At 43.6% G+C, this 16,722-nt stretch overlaps 1 protein-coding gene and 1 long non-coding RNA gene across 3 annotated transcripts in view; one reads left to right on the top strand and one right to left on the bottom strand.

The window, feature by feature from the left end:
- Nucleotides 1-705: 705 nt before the first annotated feature.
- MEAK7 (MTOR associated protein MEAK7) lies at nt 706-14,665 on the bottom strand. Of its 2 annotated transcripts, none has more exons than XM_090063207.1 (8): nt 14,555-14,665; nt 11,948-12,138; nt 9,505-9,735; nt 8,695-8,839; nt 7,632-8,069; nt 5,458-5,576; nt 4,138-4,317; nt 706-3,030 (listed from the first exon to the last, which is right to left on the bottom strand). In XM_090063207.1, exons 2-8 carry the CDS (start codon nt 12,113-12,115, stop codon nt 2,911-2,913), a joined length of 1,401 nt encoding a protein of 466 aa, XP_089919333.1. In that variant the 5' UTR covers nt 12,116-12,138; nt 14,555-14,665; the 3' UTR covers nt 706-2,910. The 2 variants fall into 2 exon arrangements, with proteins under 2 accessions (XP_089919333.1, XP_089919332.1); XM_090063206.1 differs by lacking the exon at nt 14,555-14,665 and adding an exon at nt 14,249-14,441.
- The window catches only part of LOC149857077 (uncharacterized), a 31,109-nt gene continuing 29,029 nt past the window's right edge, over nt 14,643-16,722 (top strand). Inside the window, exon 1 of the long non-coding RNA XR_016444256.1 lies at nt 14,643-14,768. This is a non-coding gene — a long non-coding RNA (uncharacterized LOC149857077). The remainder of the gene's footprint in view (nt 14,769-16,722) is intronic.

Genomic DNA, 16,722 nt, shown 5'->3' with positions numbered 1-16,722 from the left:
ATTTTGACAGCACATGAGCCCCTGTCGTGTAGAAGCTACTGGACTACATTAGTAGGAGCACTGCCAGCAGATCAAGGGCTATGATTCTTGTCCTCGATTCTGCACTGGAGAGGCCACATTTGGAGTCAAGTGTCCAGTTTTGGGCTCCCCACTACAGAAAGGATGTGGACAAGTTGGAGAGAGTCCAGCGGAGGGCAACAAAGTTGGTTCGGGAACTGTGGTGCATGACTCCTGAGAAGAGGCTAAGGAAACTGGGCTGATTTAGTCTGGAGAAGAGAAGACGGAGGGGATTTAATAGCAGCCTTCAACTCGCTGCAGGGGGGCTGCAAAGAGGATGGAGCTGGACTGTTCTCAGTGGGGGCAAACGACACGACAAGGAGTAATGGGCTCAATTTGCAGCGAGGGAAGTTAAGGTGAGATATTAGGAAAAACTTTCTCATTAGGGGTGTAGTAAAGCACTGGAACAGGTTACCCAGACAGGCGGTGGACTCTGCATCTTTGAAGGTTTTGAAGACCTGGGTAGATAAAGCCTCATTTGGGATGATCCAGTTGGGGCTGGTCCTGCTTGGAGCAGGGGGTTCGACTAGATGAGACCTCCTGAGGTCCCTTTTAGCCCTCATTTTCTATGATTCCATGAAAACTGCACAAGAATCAGGGGATTTCAGGAAGCAAAAGTTTAGGGGGAAAAAAAGTGTGACAGAAAAGTCCATGCATGTATTCATTTATTTTCGACACCATGTTTGCTACATCATCATTGAAAAGGATCGTGTAATCATTCAGAGGAGAAAATAATCATGTAAAAAAGGCTTAATAATTATTCAACAAGGAAGTTTTCAATGTGTTAAGGACTCTGGAGCCCCTCTTGATCACTTAGGACACCTATACACTTGCCGGATGTCTGCTCCGACGCACGCTAATTAGCATGTCAGAGCAGACTCCATTCTGCTGAAGCGTGTTAATTAAAGTGCTCCAGCAGCCTCCACGTCATGTCTATTTAGTGTCCCAACACTTCAAAATGGTGGTGAAGGTGTATGAACTGAAGCCTGTCGAATGAGCTTTAGTTTAAGCACCCCCACTGCCATTTTGAAGTGCGGGATGCTGAATACACATGATGCAGAAATTAAAGGGCTTTAATTAAAGCAGCTATCAGAGCAGCTTTAATTAATGCACTCTCTCCCCTCCATCCTGGAACATATGTATAGAGACCCATAGGTATAGGTATGAGAATACTGGCTCAGGCCTGAGATATCCTATGTGTCTAATATCTACCATATACACCATAACCATCATTATAGGTAGGATACATGTGTAGCTGATTACCAGGAGCAAGAGCTGGAGGGATCCATTCACATTCCCCTTTCCAGAACCATTACTTTTCACAGTACACATTGAAGGCACAAATGCAGGCCAATTGAAACAGCCTACTTCAGCACCCTATACACAAGCACCATGGTAAAAGGTATATCAGAATATACTTTCAGGATAATCTTAGGCCTAACTGAAGCCTATATGTAATTATCTACATATATACTGTTAGAGGATGTTATTTGCATTAAGTTGTGGCAACAGTGAAAATTCAGGTCGCCTCTCTGACAACAGACAGTGGAATAGGAAGAGTCTTTGAAACCATCTTTTTTACTAGGAAAAGGCATGCTCAATTATACGTGTTAATCATGAGAACAAATACTGAATTTCACTTCCCTGTTTCTCTACCTGGGATGGAATGGTCCCCAGTGCAAGTAGGTGTTATTAATTAGTTAATTACATAGTTGGAAAGTCAGCAATAGTCAAGCTACCAACGTACTGGTTGCTGGGACTGGAATCTAATACAAAAAGCCCTGAGTGTAACAGCCTGTAGCTACTCACCAACAGAGACAAGTGCAGTAAATAGAGAAATAGGAAAAGTAGCGGTGTACTGGGAGTTAAGGTACTTTTAAAAAATATATCCTGATTGTTAGTTTTTCTAAAACCAGAGTATGAAAAAAACTCTTTTTCCAGGCAATGTTAAACTTGAACCATTCAAGAAATCTGTGCAGGGCTTGTGACTTACCACTTCTTATGGCCTAACCCTGCACTCCAGTTATGGATGAGGCCACCAGTGAAGTCATTTTCCATGAAATGTGTCAATCTACCCAATGGGAGTTATTCCTGAGTAAAAAGATTACAGGACTGGGTCAACTGGTTAGGAGTCCTGTGTGGCCGAATGGTTCTCTGACCTTTTCATTTTGCTAAATTTAAAAACAACAGGGCAAATTCTATACCAACTCATGAATTAACTAGAACTTGAAACAAGAAATGTGTAACATAATTCAGTGTAATGCCAGAAACACTATATCCAGTGCTCTGTATTTCTGCATAAAATCCCGTACCTTAGAACGTATTGAAAAGCTGGATTTTGAAACATTTACAGTAACAAAGCAAATTAAGTGAATCTTCCCTAAAAGATTAATTGGACTGTTGTGTGTACAGAGTTTAAAAAATAACACACTGCTGGACCTGATTTCATTTGCCAGAAATAAGTTTTCAGCTGAGTTATCAGAAGCTTGTTTGACATCTTTGAACAGTCTATATATAGCTCCAGTTAATATTCCATGTCAATAAGCAGCAGTGCTAATATTTGTTCTTAATTCTACATGATGAGAAGAAGATGGGCCTACTAAGAGGGCTATCCAATTTATATAGAGCTACAACCAGCACAGATTAATAAAGGGCTTAATCAGTTATTTAAAATACTGACTCTCCCTCTCACAAATAACCTAGTCATGCCATCTTCCAGAACCTACATATTACATACTCATACTTCATGCTAGTTTCAGGAAATTATGCAGATAGAAACAGAGGAGAAAATCTCCTGTCTGAGAAAAATCAGGTCTCCGAATCAGGTAGAATTTCCCGAGTCACGAGGTCACTTTAATTATCATCGTCTTCCACCGGTGTTCGCAACCCTTCGCTCTGACGACTCTTCCCTGTCATTTCCAGCAAGGCCTGAGCCTCAGGGTCAGCATCAAGGACACTCTTCTTACCCTTTGTCTGAAAGAAAATCACAAGGGTAATTTAAAAGGTAAATGGTGCCAGGTCACAAGTCAGTGGCCTCAATCATATACAACCTGATTGTTTGGTTTTCCAGCCTTCTACAATGAAGGTGCGTGCTGTCCAAGCAAGGTGTCTACAAACAGAACAGATTCACCATGACATGCTAACAGCTCTGCACTGCCCTGGTAATGCAAGCCAGTCATAAAGCTGGCTGAAGGGACCAGGTGAGCATTTATGGTTTATTTGGGTCACAAAGCAGCTGGAACAAACTGTTTAATCTGACCCAACAGTTCAGCTACAGATGGGAACATCGAAAAAGATGATGAAAACACAGCCTGACAAGTCTTTCCTAAAAGACAGGCTCTGTTGCTGTTTGTGAGGCATGCATCCATTGTATAATAGCAACCATGCACCCACTGTTTAATGGAAGAGACACCTGCTACAGTAATCCTTTCTTCCCTTGATGCCTCCCTGTTCCAAGTGGCACCTACAGTGTCTGTTAACTTCTGAAGTGCAAATATTTTGCTGTCATGGCAATGAGTGCTTTGGAAATAAATGACAGGATTTTTCACAATACACTTGACACTTGTTAGCAGCAATGTGTTGGTGGCCTGGGGCTACGTTGCATCTAAAGGGCTGATTCTCTTATACAGAGTAACACCTGAAGACGTGGTATGGAAAATATCTGTGATGAAATACTGCTGCTAACTCACAAGCTTGGGTACTACTAACACGTTGCTGCAATTAAGCATCAACCCATTGCTAAAAAGTAAGCACATCTGAAACCCCAACAGAAACATGTTCAGTATTATCCCATGTGCAGTTCTGTACATTTGCATTCATTTTGCCAGAGTTCAATCTGTCTCAGAGCTCAAATCAGAAATGAGACATCCCATGCTAACAAGTTCATAGCAACCATGCTGGCATCACAGCTGCTTGTGCATTAGCAGACACTAGTTACTCCAAAACCTGAATAAAGTACGTTCATTGTATATCACTATCCACTCGATTGTCTTTCTAGTATTTCTGGCTTGATTTTTACACTATGTTTTTTTTCTACTTTAGCATTTCCTGCTGCTGTTTTCAGACATTATATTGACTTACCTCTTCAGTTTCTGGGACCTCTCCTACTGCCCACACTTCCATGGCATCCAGTGTAAAGTTTTCCTTAGCTGACAGCTGAGGACTGTTGTAGGTGGTACATCTAGATTTTGCTTTGCTGTGTCCCTTCCCATAGTCACAGTCTATCCAGAGTCCAAAGTACTCATGCTGCCCACCCATGCCCTGTAAAGTAAATGAAACACTCACTAAGTATATGTAAAATTAGAAACTGAGCTATAAGTGGTAACTTGTAAACCATTAGTTTCATCAACCTATGACCAAACTGTCAAATGAAGTGTTTCAAGCAAGTCTGAATTGACGTACAAAAATCAAACACCTGTGGGTGCAACCCAAATGTTATCTGTACCATACACCCTTGAAACAGGGCTACAAGAAACGGGGTACTTTGCAAACACATCAGTTGTTCCTTGCTTGAGAAATTTAACCCACTGAGTATTCTAACACCCGCTACCCGTTCCCTTTTTCAGTGAGGGGATGCTCATGTGAAGCCTTCTCCTAAAATGAGTGAGTACAGTTTGATGTTGCTTTCACTAAAGCAAGAGTGAAATGAGTGATTCTGAGCTAACTGCTGACACCACGCTGATGTGTTTCATGGCAGAACATTTCCCTTATTGCTTACAAAAATGTGAACTCCACCATGGTGTGGCAGGTCGGTTAGGGTCCTAGACATGGGGAATTTCTAGCGAAATCTCTGGGCACCATTTGAACTGGGAGGCTCTGTGTATGAACCCAACATAAACCATCAGGGAGGGTGACACTGCCATCACACTAAAGATAGGTTGTCTGGATCTTCAGTGTCTCAGGTCTGGTGGCTCTAATGCTCTTTAAATGATGTAGAGATGGGCAACCAGCTCTTTCAGCCAACAGCCCGAGCATGACAGCATACAGAGCACTGGATGTCAGATTTGCACATGTTCTCAACTTGCGTGTAGGTTTTTACTCCCCAGCTCCTCCAGAAATTTGATCTTCATAAATGATAATCATTTTGGTTAGATATATATCAAGACAAATTTAAGCTACTTAATTCAGTGTGTTAGCATGAACTTTAACTAAAGTAAACTGGTGAATTGGCACCAATTCTACTACCACTGTCCAGATACTACATTGGATGAAGACACGTTAAGATGAACAGTTCGTCTATGAAAAGTCTCAAGACAATATACCAGTGCCAAGATGAAAATCTTCCTTGAGAATCACAGCACATGAAATAAATGAGCTTAAAATCGCAGAAGCAAATTTACAAGACCCTTTAAGATACCAGCTGTGACTCTACTTTCCAATGCGTCATTGCTTAGTACTTACGAGTCCATTTGGCATAGTTTGCTGCCCGTGATTCAGGTACATGTAGTGGTCATTGTATCCAGTGTCCAAGTACATGGCAAGAGACGGGAAAATGGAAAACAAGAAGCATCTGTTGTCACCTGCCAATTACAAGAGGATAAAGTATCAGAGACCAGATGAAAGGCAAGAACGTGACTTGCATACAAATATGGTAGGTAAGAAGATCTTAAAAAGGCCCAGCTAAATAGATCCAGACAAGTACTGCCATGGCAGCAGAGCCAACCTCAACTGTAAGCAAGGCATGTAGTTACAGTGCTCAGTCGCACCCTTTGAGGCCCCTTTGAAGTCAAAAGGAGTGCGTGTCCGTCAGTGGGGGAGGAATCTGAGGTCTCTCAGGGCTGTCACAGTACTACAGATAAGCTAGTCTACCCCCAATACAACCAGTTCACTTTGGATTGGTTCAGTAGACCTGTACACACATCCTGCTTCTGTCTACAATTGCACAGATGTCAGTTAGCTCAGCTTGGTGGGAGATGTGTATGTGCAAAAGGGCTTTGCAAGGCCCTTACTTTCCAATGCTTTGCCCTTGCTGTTGCTTATACCTGTGCTAAGATGGTACAAAGTACTATCCACCCAGCATGGTTGAATATTGTATTTGCTACTCACTTTTCACGGGGGTCATCACACATATATAACGATATATTTATTACTGTGCAAAGAATACAGACTAAGGGGTAAATTAAAGCCAAGAACATTTTAGAAATTAGTCATATGCAATGCACTGAGTCAATCTATGTCTCAGGAAGTTTTTATTAGTACATAAGAACTCTCAACAGCCTAAATTGTCTGTTGAGTCAGTGCAATGTTGAGTCACTGCAATATTTTACTAGGATTATTAGACCTTGTGTTTCCAGCTTAGTGAGTTAAAACCACAAGTTAGAAAGTGTCTCTTGCAACATCCGATTCTGTTATCCTGCTTGCCATGACAGTTTATTGAATGCAAGCCTTACAAGTCTTTTGCAAAACTTCTCAGCAATTAAAATATGTACTAGAACATATGATAAGTAGCATTTGCAAATGAAAAACTTGACTATTTAAATCTTCTAATTCCTCTCCTTAGCATGCCCAAATGCACCAAGTAATACACTCAATTAGGCACTGCCACATGTCATAACACTGGGATACTAGACACAAAGCAATCACATTGAAATGCTACCTTGTGTATGTTTTCCAGTGCTTTAGTTTAAGAGCGCTCCAAAGTTTGTCAATGAAAATGCAGTTGAGCCAGCATAACTTAAAGTTTTTAGTCAACAACCTCCGCACCACTGTAATTTTAAACTGAAAACACTGACAAACAGTAGCAGAGTAAGCTGTACTGTATGCAGTGGTACTGTTTTTACTATTCTGCCTAACTGTTGCTCCAGAAATAAAAGATTGCCATCTACTGGACATTTGATTTAGTCTGCAGTTTGAAGGGCTACAGTGTCTTCATCATACCCACATAAGTCCAAAAACTCAGGGGGAACTCTATCCAGGGTGTTTATTCCACAGGCTCTTCAAATTGTCAGTGAATAACAAACAAGCTTTAGGCAATCACCCCAAATAGTTTTGAGTTGGCAACAGCAACGAATACCTAGACATTTATTTTTTAATGGTATCCCAGATGAGACTTTGCTTTGGAGCACAAGGAAACACGCAATGCCTGTATTTTACAGGAGGATGGTATGTGTTATCAGTATCACTGGGGAATTATCAGGTCCAGGAAATGGATATCAAAGGGTATCTGTAAGGAACCACAACTCTGGAACTGTACTTTCATTACGAAAACTACGTTTACTCTAGCTACAGCACGAGCCTGCCTGGTAACGAAAGACTGTCTAAGGAAAACAATAGTGAAAGAATGGTTTGATGAAATCCCAGTTTGTAAGAATTTCTTCTATTATGATTTTGTCTTACTAATAAAATGAACAACTGTGGATATGAAAAAGAAGAGAGAAGTATTACAGGTTCAAATTACTTTCTTCCATGGGGCAGATAACTTTAATTAAAAATTCCTAAGAAAAGGAGCAACTTGAGAACCCTGTAAAAGTTCCTTTCTGTCTTTAAGCCAAAAGCTACTAGTAAAGTCTTCAGCGGTACATACCCGTGCAGCTACTGTGCGGTATAAGATTTAGGCAGAAAAATAAGATTCTTACCTTGAAACTGCGGTTTAACTTCCCACGAATGGGATGCAAACCCGCCAAAGATGTATCCATCTGTGTCCTTTATAACCAGTAGGCAGGGGCCCTTACTTACAATATGGCCACATAACTGTGAAAAACTTTCTCCGTGAAGCCTAGAAGAAAACAGAAGCCTCCATTTGTGCTGCAGCTCTGTTGGCAGATAGGAGTTGATGTATATAATGGATGGAATGTCAAGGAGACTAACAAATCCTTCTCCTTTGAGGCCTTTGCATTTGGGAACCAAATTGACGAGGTCTTTGGCCTCATCTGGAACTGAATGAAGAACAAGGAGCCCCAGCCTGATAACAACGCTGAGGAAAGTAGAGATCTGTGGCACTCGAAACACCCAGTCCTCAATAACACTTTGATCGCACGTGGCATCCTGTAGATCAGCACCCACGATCTCTCCACCTAAATACATAGTAACACAAGTTAGTGGCAAAGCTGCTTTGGGCCTCAAGTCTATGTAATTCCTTAAGAAAACAAGTTTTTTTCCATCCAAGATCCAAAAATCAGTATTTCCAATTTATTAGCAATGTATGCTAACAGAGCAAAAGATAGCTGAAACTGGCAACAAGATCAACTAAATATACCTGGAAAGAAGGGCAGCAGCTTGAAACAACCAGTAGCTGTGCGTAAAAGGTGGCAAGGAACCATGATGTCTTTATTATAACATAACAGATAGTAGGAAGTGAGGGGTCTAATATAATGGCTTTAAAGAGAACCGTAAAGGGATACAGATGCCCCAAAACGCCCTTCAAAATGCGAGCTAGGTGGTTGTACAATGTTTTACAAAACTTAGCCGTAAATCAGCAATTGGGACTGAACTGGGACTTCAAGGCCAAAAGCCACTGGAACTCCAAGAAGCAGCTTGTATGGGTAATTAACAGTCCCAGATCTGATCTCAATCCTCAAGTCTTTGGTTTTTGATCTAATTTAAATCCAAGGCAGATATGGCTCAAGGAAACAGATCCCACAGAAAGAGTGGATTTTGTGAGGTCTGTGCCTCATGCTCCTTCAGTATGTTCAAGCTCACCTGCAGGTCTCAGTTCTGACACCAGCTGAGAAGCCAGAGTCTTTACTCCGCTGGCAACATCTTGAGTCTTTTCCAGATCCCAGCCCTTCAGCTCCTTCCTGTAGTTCAGTACATGGACTGCAGCAGTGACCAGATGCTCTGTGAACTTAGAGGTGATTGTGATCCCATTACAAACTCCATATTAAAAGAAAAAAATCATCAAGAACCTCACCAAAGCACCCCACACGCTTAGCAGCAAGGGCGACCATCAATGCAGATGGCAGTTATTTGACTGACCAAGACACCTACTGCTATACTTAAGTGTTAGAAGTATCGCCCATCTGCATTACACCCTTCCCTCAAATGCTTTATACACCTCTGCTCTCTCAACATTTTTGTAAGAGACAGCTCTTATACATGGGCAAACTGTGACAGAAATAAAGGGCGGTGACATTTACAAGTAGCCCAAACGGGGCAGCGGCAGAGGAATTCTGCTCAGTTTTGCTCAGTTCTCCGGCGAGCAGGTGGGTTGTCCCCTCCTGACTGTCCTCCCATTGAGCCACTCCAGACCAGCATTGGGGAGAGCAGTATGAACAAGGAACAGTCACTGAGTTCTTCTAAGTCCAGCCACTGGCTTGCAAGAGGGCTACCCAATGGGCACAGCTCAGAGAAGGCAGCAGCGGAAAGGTCCACAGTAACACCTGCCACACACACCTGGCCCCAAAATACCCCCGAAGTCAGATCCAGTTCTAATTCTCTGTGCTGTGCTCTAAACACTACCTCCAAACAAATGTCCAGTTTTAAACAAAAGCCAATGAATTTCCCCTTCACCTCTTGGATCTGTTTCCCCGTCACAGGCCCTGCTGTCTCAGAGATCATTCCCATTATGATGCCAGTCTTCTCATCTGCCAGGCCTTTTAAAAGGTATGACATAAACATTACGAACTGCTCCTTAACGATCTGTTCGCTTGGCCCAGCAGCCTTCCCAGGCAGGTTGACACTCCTCATTCCATTGAATAATCTGACAGTCATCTGCTCTGGTAACGCTTGCTGTGTGTAGGCCTGTCAGGGAAAGAAGCAAGAGGGACAGGTTTGAACTTGGAAGAAGAAGAATTCTATATAGCATTAAAGCTCATATGTGCCTAAGTGCAGTGGTTATGACCAACATCTAATAGATATGAATAGTGTGAAGCCTGTACTGAATCACTTCTTAGAAAGACAATCCCCATCTTTAATCAATCATTTTATAGCATCCCCAGTTATAGTGTCCAGGTTTCCAGTAAGCTGTTGTTTGACTTTCAGGTACATGATAGTTTTACAACAACTCTGTTAGGACTGAATTTTGGAAGAGTTAAAAAGACACAAATCAAGGCTCTCCATAAGAAAACATGGATTCAGAGGTTTGCAGCTCAGGGGTCACCAGGCAAAATAGCAGGAACTTCACTCAAGCCTTTGCAGTAATACTGGTATAGAGGCAGTAAAGTCCCTTTGTTGGATTAAATTTCACAGGTTCAGTTTTATTTCTAATGAAGCCAATGAAAATGCCGTGGCTGCATCATAGCAGCCATTACACATGGCTTTAACCCATTCCCGCTGACATCAATTGTAAAATGCCCACTGATTTCACCGGGAGCAGAACTGAAAGCAAGTCTTAGACACGACAGTATATTGAGGGCAGAGCTGCTTTAGGAAAGCACCACAGGAGCCTGCAGTGAGGCAAGCTGCAGGAAACTCCTGTAAGCAGCTTACCTGATGACTTCAGAGCTGCATCACTATCCCACATCTCCCTCTGTCATCACTACAACTACACTGTTCTGTCCTAGGAGATACAGGATGGCTTAGCAGGCTCATACACGAGACTAACACCTATCTTTGGCTTCACATTTCCTTTTTAAACGGGGTCTGAAGAGAACTAACGACACTAAAATGACAGCGGTCATTGTTCTCCTGAACAGATCCAAAATAGCAAGAGTTATATTACACCCCTCAGTCAGCAACTTATTATTTGTTTCAGGGCAACAGCTGGAGCTCCCAAAGAGAGCAAAAGCTCTTGTACCATGGGAGATTTTAAAGGGATTCAGGCAGATGGGAGCTTTTCTAAATCTCCCTAGGTCCCTACCTGCATCTTTAAGAATATAAATAGCTTTAATAAAAAGAGCTGGCCTTTCTAATCTAAATAGATGGGAGAGAGAGACTAAGGGTGACAGGAGAAACTGAAGAAATGTGATTGTCCAAGGCCACAGCAAGTTAGTGTCAAAGACAAGAAGGGAACCTAGGTCTTCAGGCTACCAGGTGCTAGATATTTAAAGATCTCATTGATTTATGAGTTAGATACCTAAATGCTTTAAATATCTGGCCCTTCACCATGTTGCTGCTTTCCTTCAACTTTATTTCAATGATCCTGTAGCATGTGAAGCTTATATAAAAATATGCTCTTTGTATTGTCATAACTTACATATTTGCCTCCTGTCCCACTCAAGTTGTCAAGGATTACAAAAAAAAATATTTCCCCCTCTTTTCTTGATTACAAAATCAGTGCAAAGCAAATCAGTTTGGAATATATGTTAATGAGGTAAAACATACAGCCTTGGCTTCATCAAGCAAAATTAAATTCTCTCTCTTCTGGCCAAGTGTGAAGATTAGTGACTATGGGTACGGTTGAAAGAGAACGATATGAGCAAACACGAATCTAATTATGTTACAACTTGCCAAGAATTTCTGTAAATTACAACACATCATCAATTCTGGGGAACTGCAATATTCTCTCCCTTGGAGGGTTTTGACAAAAGATATTTGCATATTTGAGTTAGTTCATAATTGGAATTCGTGTTGTTTATTCTGTTGAGTGCAATTCAAAAGATAATGAGTACAAAAACAGTGACAGTTAACCTTAAACTGTAAAAGAAAACTTGTAAGAGCCTACAAATTCCAAACCGTGTCAAATAAGGGGCCCATGCTGACCCAGTATCTTATCTGATGGGGCAAATAGCAGATGATTTAAAAGAACTATATTAGAAACAGGGCATGAGTAGAGTTATTCAATCCATCATACCGGGGCTACATGCCTAATTATTGTATTTAATAGCCCCTGATGGACCTGTGCTCCATAAATCTAATCCCTTTCTGAACCTCCTTCTCCATACAGACATATTTAACGTGATATTAAAATGTAATAATGTCCATAATTAACTGTCCACTAGTATGCATTTCTCCTCTAAAGTAATATTCTACACGTTACATTACAGACATATCACGATTGATGGACTGTTCTTGCCTTTAGCTTTGCCAGAGTCACAAATTTTCTGGTGGTTTTTTCATTCTTTACTCCTGCTGGACCATCCACCCCAGATAAGGTATCAAACACTTTATCAATATCCGTCTGTTCTTCAGGAAGAAACCTGGAAAGATGATTCTGATAGGAGCTGCTTTCTGTGTTGCCCATCTTTCCAGAAAGGTGATGGAGTCCTGCGATGGAACAAAGAGAGAGAAAAAAGACAAAAAAAGCATGAAAAGATTGATTTAGAGGGGAGGAAGGGAGAACCAATCCCCCCTTCCTCCCCTGCCCCCAAAACACACCCACACCTTGGTGATAAAAGAAAGAATTCCTGACCTACAGGCACAAATTTTGCAAGTTGAAATAATTTAATTACATACAAAGTACTGCCAGTACAGCAAAAACAGAGATTGAATGCACTCAAAGGAAACAATATAAACATCAAATAGTATTAAAACACCTAATGTGTTTTTTAAACCACACACACTACGCTCGCCCTTTCTACCAAAACACACATCACTTAAGGCTTATCAAATGGAAAAATCGATAAGATCTGACAACTAAATTAGTTTATACAGAGTTAATGTAAAAATGTCAGTTGGAATACATCAGGAGAGGCAAACCAATTAGGTTGTTTCTTTCTGACGTTTCTTTCTGATGGACTGAAGCCAACCTCTGCCAATAGCACTTAGGAGCAAAATTGTACCTGCCATAGGCAAGGAGTCAATAATGCAGAACAGGTGAAAACTTTTTCTATACACCGAATCTGTGCACCAAATTTTCAAGGCTTCTAGGATGAGACTCGTCCCTGTCATTTTCAGTAAATTGCAACTGAATTGCAGACTGTCCACAATTTACTAAAAATGAGTCAGTCTGATAGCTGCTAGTAGAAGCTTTGGAAATGAGGGGAGATAAGAGCTATAAAAGTGACTAGCTCAGATCTGTGTCAAGGTTTCTAACAGCAACCCTCTGACAGCTCTTCCTCGTCACCATTTCTGTCTAGTTAGCAAAGATGTCATGAAGCAGACAGTGAGGCTGAAAGATACTGGGCACTTACACAACTTGTGTACTTCAGTGATATGCGGATAGCTACAACAGAAACTATCAGTAACAAGCAGGGACCACTGTTGTGTTTATGGTGTTAAACAAATATGTCACTGATCCAGCAGTGCACGTAGGTGGAGTACGATCCAGCAGTGCACGTAGGTGGAGTACACTGTGCTCAGCTGCCTCCACGGCCCTTGAGGTGCGTGTGGGGACGTCTTCACAGCCGGACAAACAGTACCAGCGGAGTGACTCAGAGCAGGCAGTGTAAAGCCACCTTTCCTGTTCCTCCACTGCGCTTGGGGCTGAGCGTGTCTCAACCAGCAGAGAATCGCACCCTGCGTGGTTTAGTTAAAGATTACACGAACTCCCACTTCCTTTCTATTGTATTGATAGTGAATAAACTGCACTCCTTTGGTTGGCAAGCGGTGCCTCTCCTCCCTGGTTTTTTTTTTCTTTTAAAGTTTGCCAACATTTCCTGCTTTCCCTGGTGGTTTGGAATCAGCTTCCATCTCCTGCCCTTTTCACCCCGAGATGGAGAAATCTGCCATCAGAGAAAGTCAGAATGTGTTGAAATCAGTTTAACCGGAGAGCTTAACCCTTCCTTCCCTGCCTCCCCCAAATCCCTACGAGCGCCATGGTACATAGGTACACAGCAAGGCATGGAGCTGCTTCGGGGCATAGCCAGATTAACGCCCAGGCCAGGACTTGCTGGTGGCCCCAGCACTGCCGGGTCCCAGCTTGGCCGCGATCCTGTGTGTCAGCTGCCAGCCGGACCGAGCCCTGGTGGGGCAAGCGGCTGCCCCGGAAGCTCGGTCACGACCATGGGGGTCTGGTCGAGGGCCTGAGGACTGGTCCAGAGCCAATGGTTGGGGTCCTCATCCCCAATGCCGGGGCTAGGAGAAGCCAGCAATGCCACCCCCAGGCAAACATGTGACCCGCCCTTAGCTTGCACGGACATGAATATTAACTCATTCCTGCTCATGCATATTCATGACCCCTCCCTGTCACCCAGGCCATGTGACATCAATGGCCAGCAGCAGGCCATAAACAGGAATAACCAGCATCTAATTAATAGGTGGAAAGAGACATGCCCCCTCATTAATATTTAGAACTACAGTGAATGCATATGGTAAACATCACAATTAATTACTAATAATTAGATTAATATTAACAATATGAACTGCCTGGTTATTACTATTAATCAATATGCATGAGCAGCGGCACTGCTGATTTGCGGCACATGGCCACGCCCACCTTTCATTATTATGAATGAGGCTGTTTGGTCACGCCCATTTCCTCGCGACCATGAATAGCAATGATGCTCCTTGGCGGGTGACCACGCCCATCTCATGAATACCGATGACGCTCCTTGGCGGGTGACCACGCCCATCTCATGAATATCAACGTTGCTGCTTGGTGATCATGCCCTTATCATTAATACGCATGAGGCCAGTCTCGGACCACGGCCACCTCTCGTTAATAGCCCTGGGGCCAAGCAACCAGCACCTCCCCGCCCTTGTCTTTAATATTCATGAGGCCACGCCCCCTCCCGTGACTCACCGCCCTTGCGCGCGGCCCCAGCGGACCCGCCGCTCTCGCTGGTTCCCCGCCGCCGGCTGCAGCGCAGAGCGACCCCGCCCCCGCCCCTCGCCCGGCTGGCCGGGCGGCCCCGCCCCTCACGCGGAGAGACCTGACAGACAGGCCGCTCCGCCAATAGGAAGGTGGCGCAGGCAGGAGGCGAGCCGAGTGTATAGCTGGGCGGTGCGACTAGGAGGTGCGTGATGACGTAAAAGGAGGGCGGGGCTGTACGGGGTGGGGGTGCGATGCGGGGCGGGCGCGTTTTGTTTGCGTCATCATGAAGGTGGGTACCCCCCCCCGCTCGAGGCCGTGCGCGTGCGCATTGCTCCCTGCCTCGAGTTCTGAGCCTTGTAGTGCTGGGATGTGATGGGGAGTCTCCATGGGAGGGGGCTTTTCTCCCCCCAAGACACCACATAATTGCCCTGAGGGGCTGTACCCCCCAAAAACCATATAAATGCTCTAAGGGGCTGCACCCCCCCCCCGAAACACACCGTATAATTGCTGTGTTTTGCTATGGGGATTTCCCAGGTTTTGGGGCCTTCCTGGTTGCCCCCGTCCCCTCTTTCTGCTGCATGTCAGGGGGGTGTAAGCCTCCCTCGGGGGTGTCGGCTGGGGACGGGGACTGGGCTGTGCCAATGCTCCTGCCGGGACCAAAGCCAGAGGTTCCCGGCTAGAGGGCCTTGCCCCTGCGCTCACAGATGATGCCATATTTGGGGTCAGAAAGGAATTGCACCCCATGGTCAGACTGGTACGGACTGGGGTGGGGGGGTTGCTTTCCTCCTCTGCTTGGCGTCTCTTGAGTGGATAGTAACAAGATTTTCTAGAAGCAGGACGTTGGCTGCCGTGCGCGATCCCCCTGGTTTACCTGTGGCAGGTTAGGGCATTGTATCTTGTGTTGACAGTAGTTGTATGAAGCATTTAGATGATGAATTCGTATAGGATGGCTTGGAGAGGGATGATCCTGCCTCAGGCAGCGGGTGGGACTAGATGACCTCTCCCTTCCAGCCCTGCTTTCGTGATTTCTATGAACCAGGGTGTTGTTGCACCCTGGGGTGCTTTGAGATCCTTTCAAGTGGGCTGCACTGTCAGATGGGCGCATATGATTCACCCAGAGATTTCAGATAGGAACCCATAGTGTTAAACACATGCCCTGCTGTGGGCTTTCTCAGCTCTTGGCAAAAGAAGAATTGCTTTATTATTTTTCTGTAGTAAAAAAAAAAAAAAGAGTGAAAACGAAGAGCTGCTATTTTCCAAGGGAGGCCCTTGAGCCAATTGAGAGATGCCTGAAGTCTAAAATTGGGTAAGACCTACTGCTTTGGATGTTTTGAGGAAGCACAGTGAAAGGGTTAAGCAGCTGTTTACACATGGGCCAAGTGATGCTTACTCTGCCAGTTTGCTGACTGCAAAATAAAAGCTATAAATGTGCAGAAAGGCAAAAGCAAGGTCAGGAGGACAGTGCTGCGAGGGGCGGGATGTTCCTTGGATCTGCGATCTTAAAGATTTATGAGAATGTTATTACCTGAGTAAACTGAGAGATGCAAAACGGCTCATTGCAACTTCCCAGTTTCAAATCAGGGATGGTGCTTGTCTACTTCCGGGCCAGAACCATCAGCAGAGCTCCCATTTATTTCTTGCATTATTAAGTCTGGGTCATTGGTGTTTTTTCAAGCATTGCTGCTTAGTCTGGCCTGGTTTTGTTTAGTTCCTCGTTTGTACTCGGGCTTTGGTACTGATTATGAAACCTGAGAGGAAAACAAGCCACTCCTTTTGGAAGCTAGGGGTTTCCCCATTCTATGAATCAGCAGTTTTCCCATGTAATGTTCAGTAACAGTCTGATTCAGTCCTTCTACAGAAACCAGCTATATCACCTTTTTTATTTTTCCCAAATACAAATATAAGGGCAAATCTATTAGAATATTTACTTCAGACAGTTCTTTTTCTTTTTTTAAAACATTTAACAAGAAATAAAAATATTTAGCAACCTCTCCTATTAAAACTACAAAGTCCTCAAGATAGAGTATTCAGTAAAGTTTCTAGCAGCTCATGGAGGTCAAAGCTCACTGCTGGCACTAGACTCTTTACTGTGACATATTTTTCCTCCGGATGGGAGAATTGAATTCACAGAACTTGAAGTCTAGGTAGTGAATGAG

Source organism: Crocodylus siamensis, chromosome 9 (genome assembly GCF_052110815.1).
Source record: "Crocodylus siamensis isolate JL-2025a chromosome 9, ASM5211081v1, whole genome shotgun sequence".
NCBI classification, from domain to species: domain Eukaryota; kingdom Metazoa; phylum Chordata; order Crocodylia; family Crocodylidae; genus Crocodylus; species Crocodylus siamensis.
This window is presented reverse-complemented; position numbering and strand designations above follow the sequence as displayed.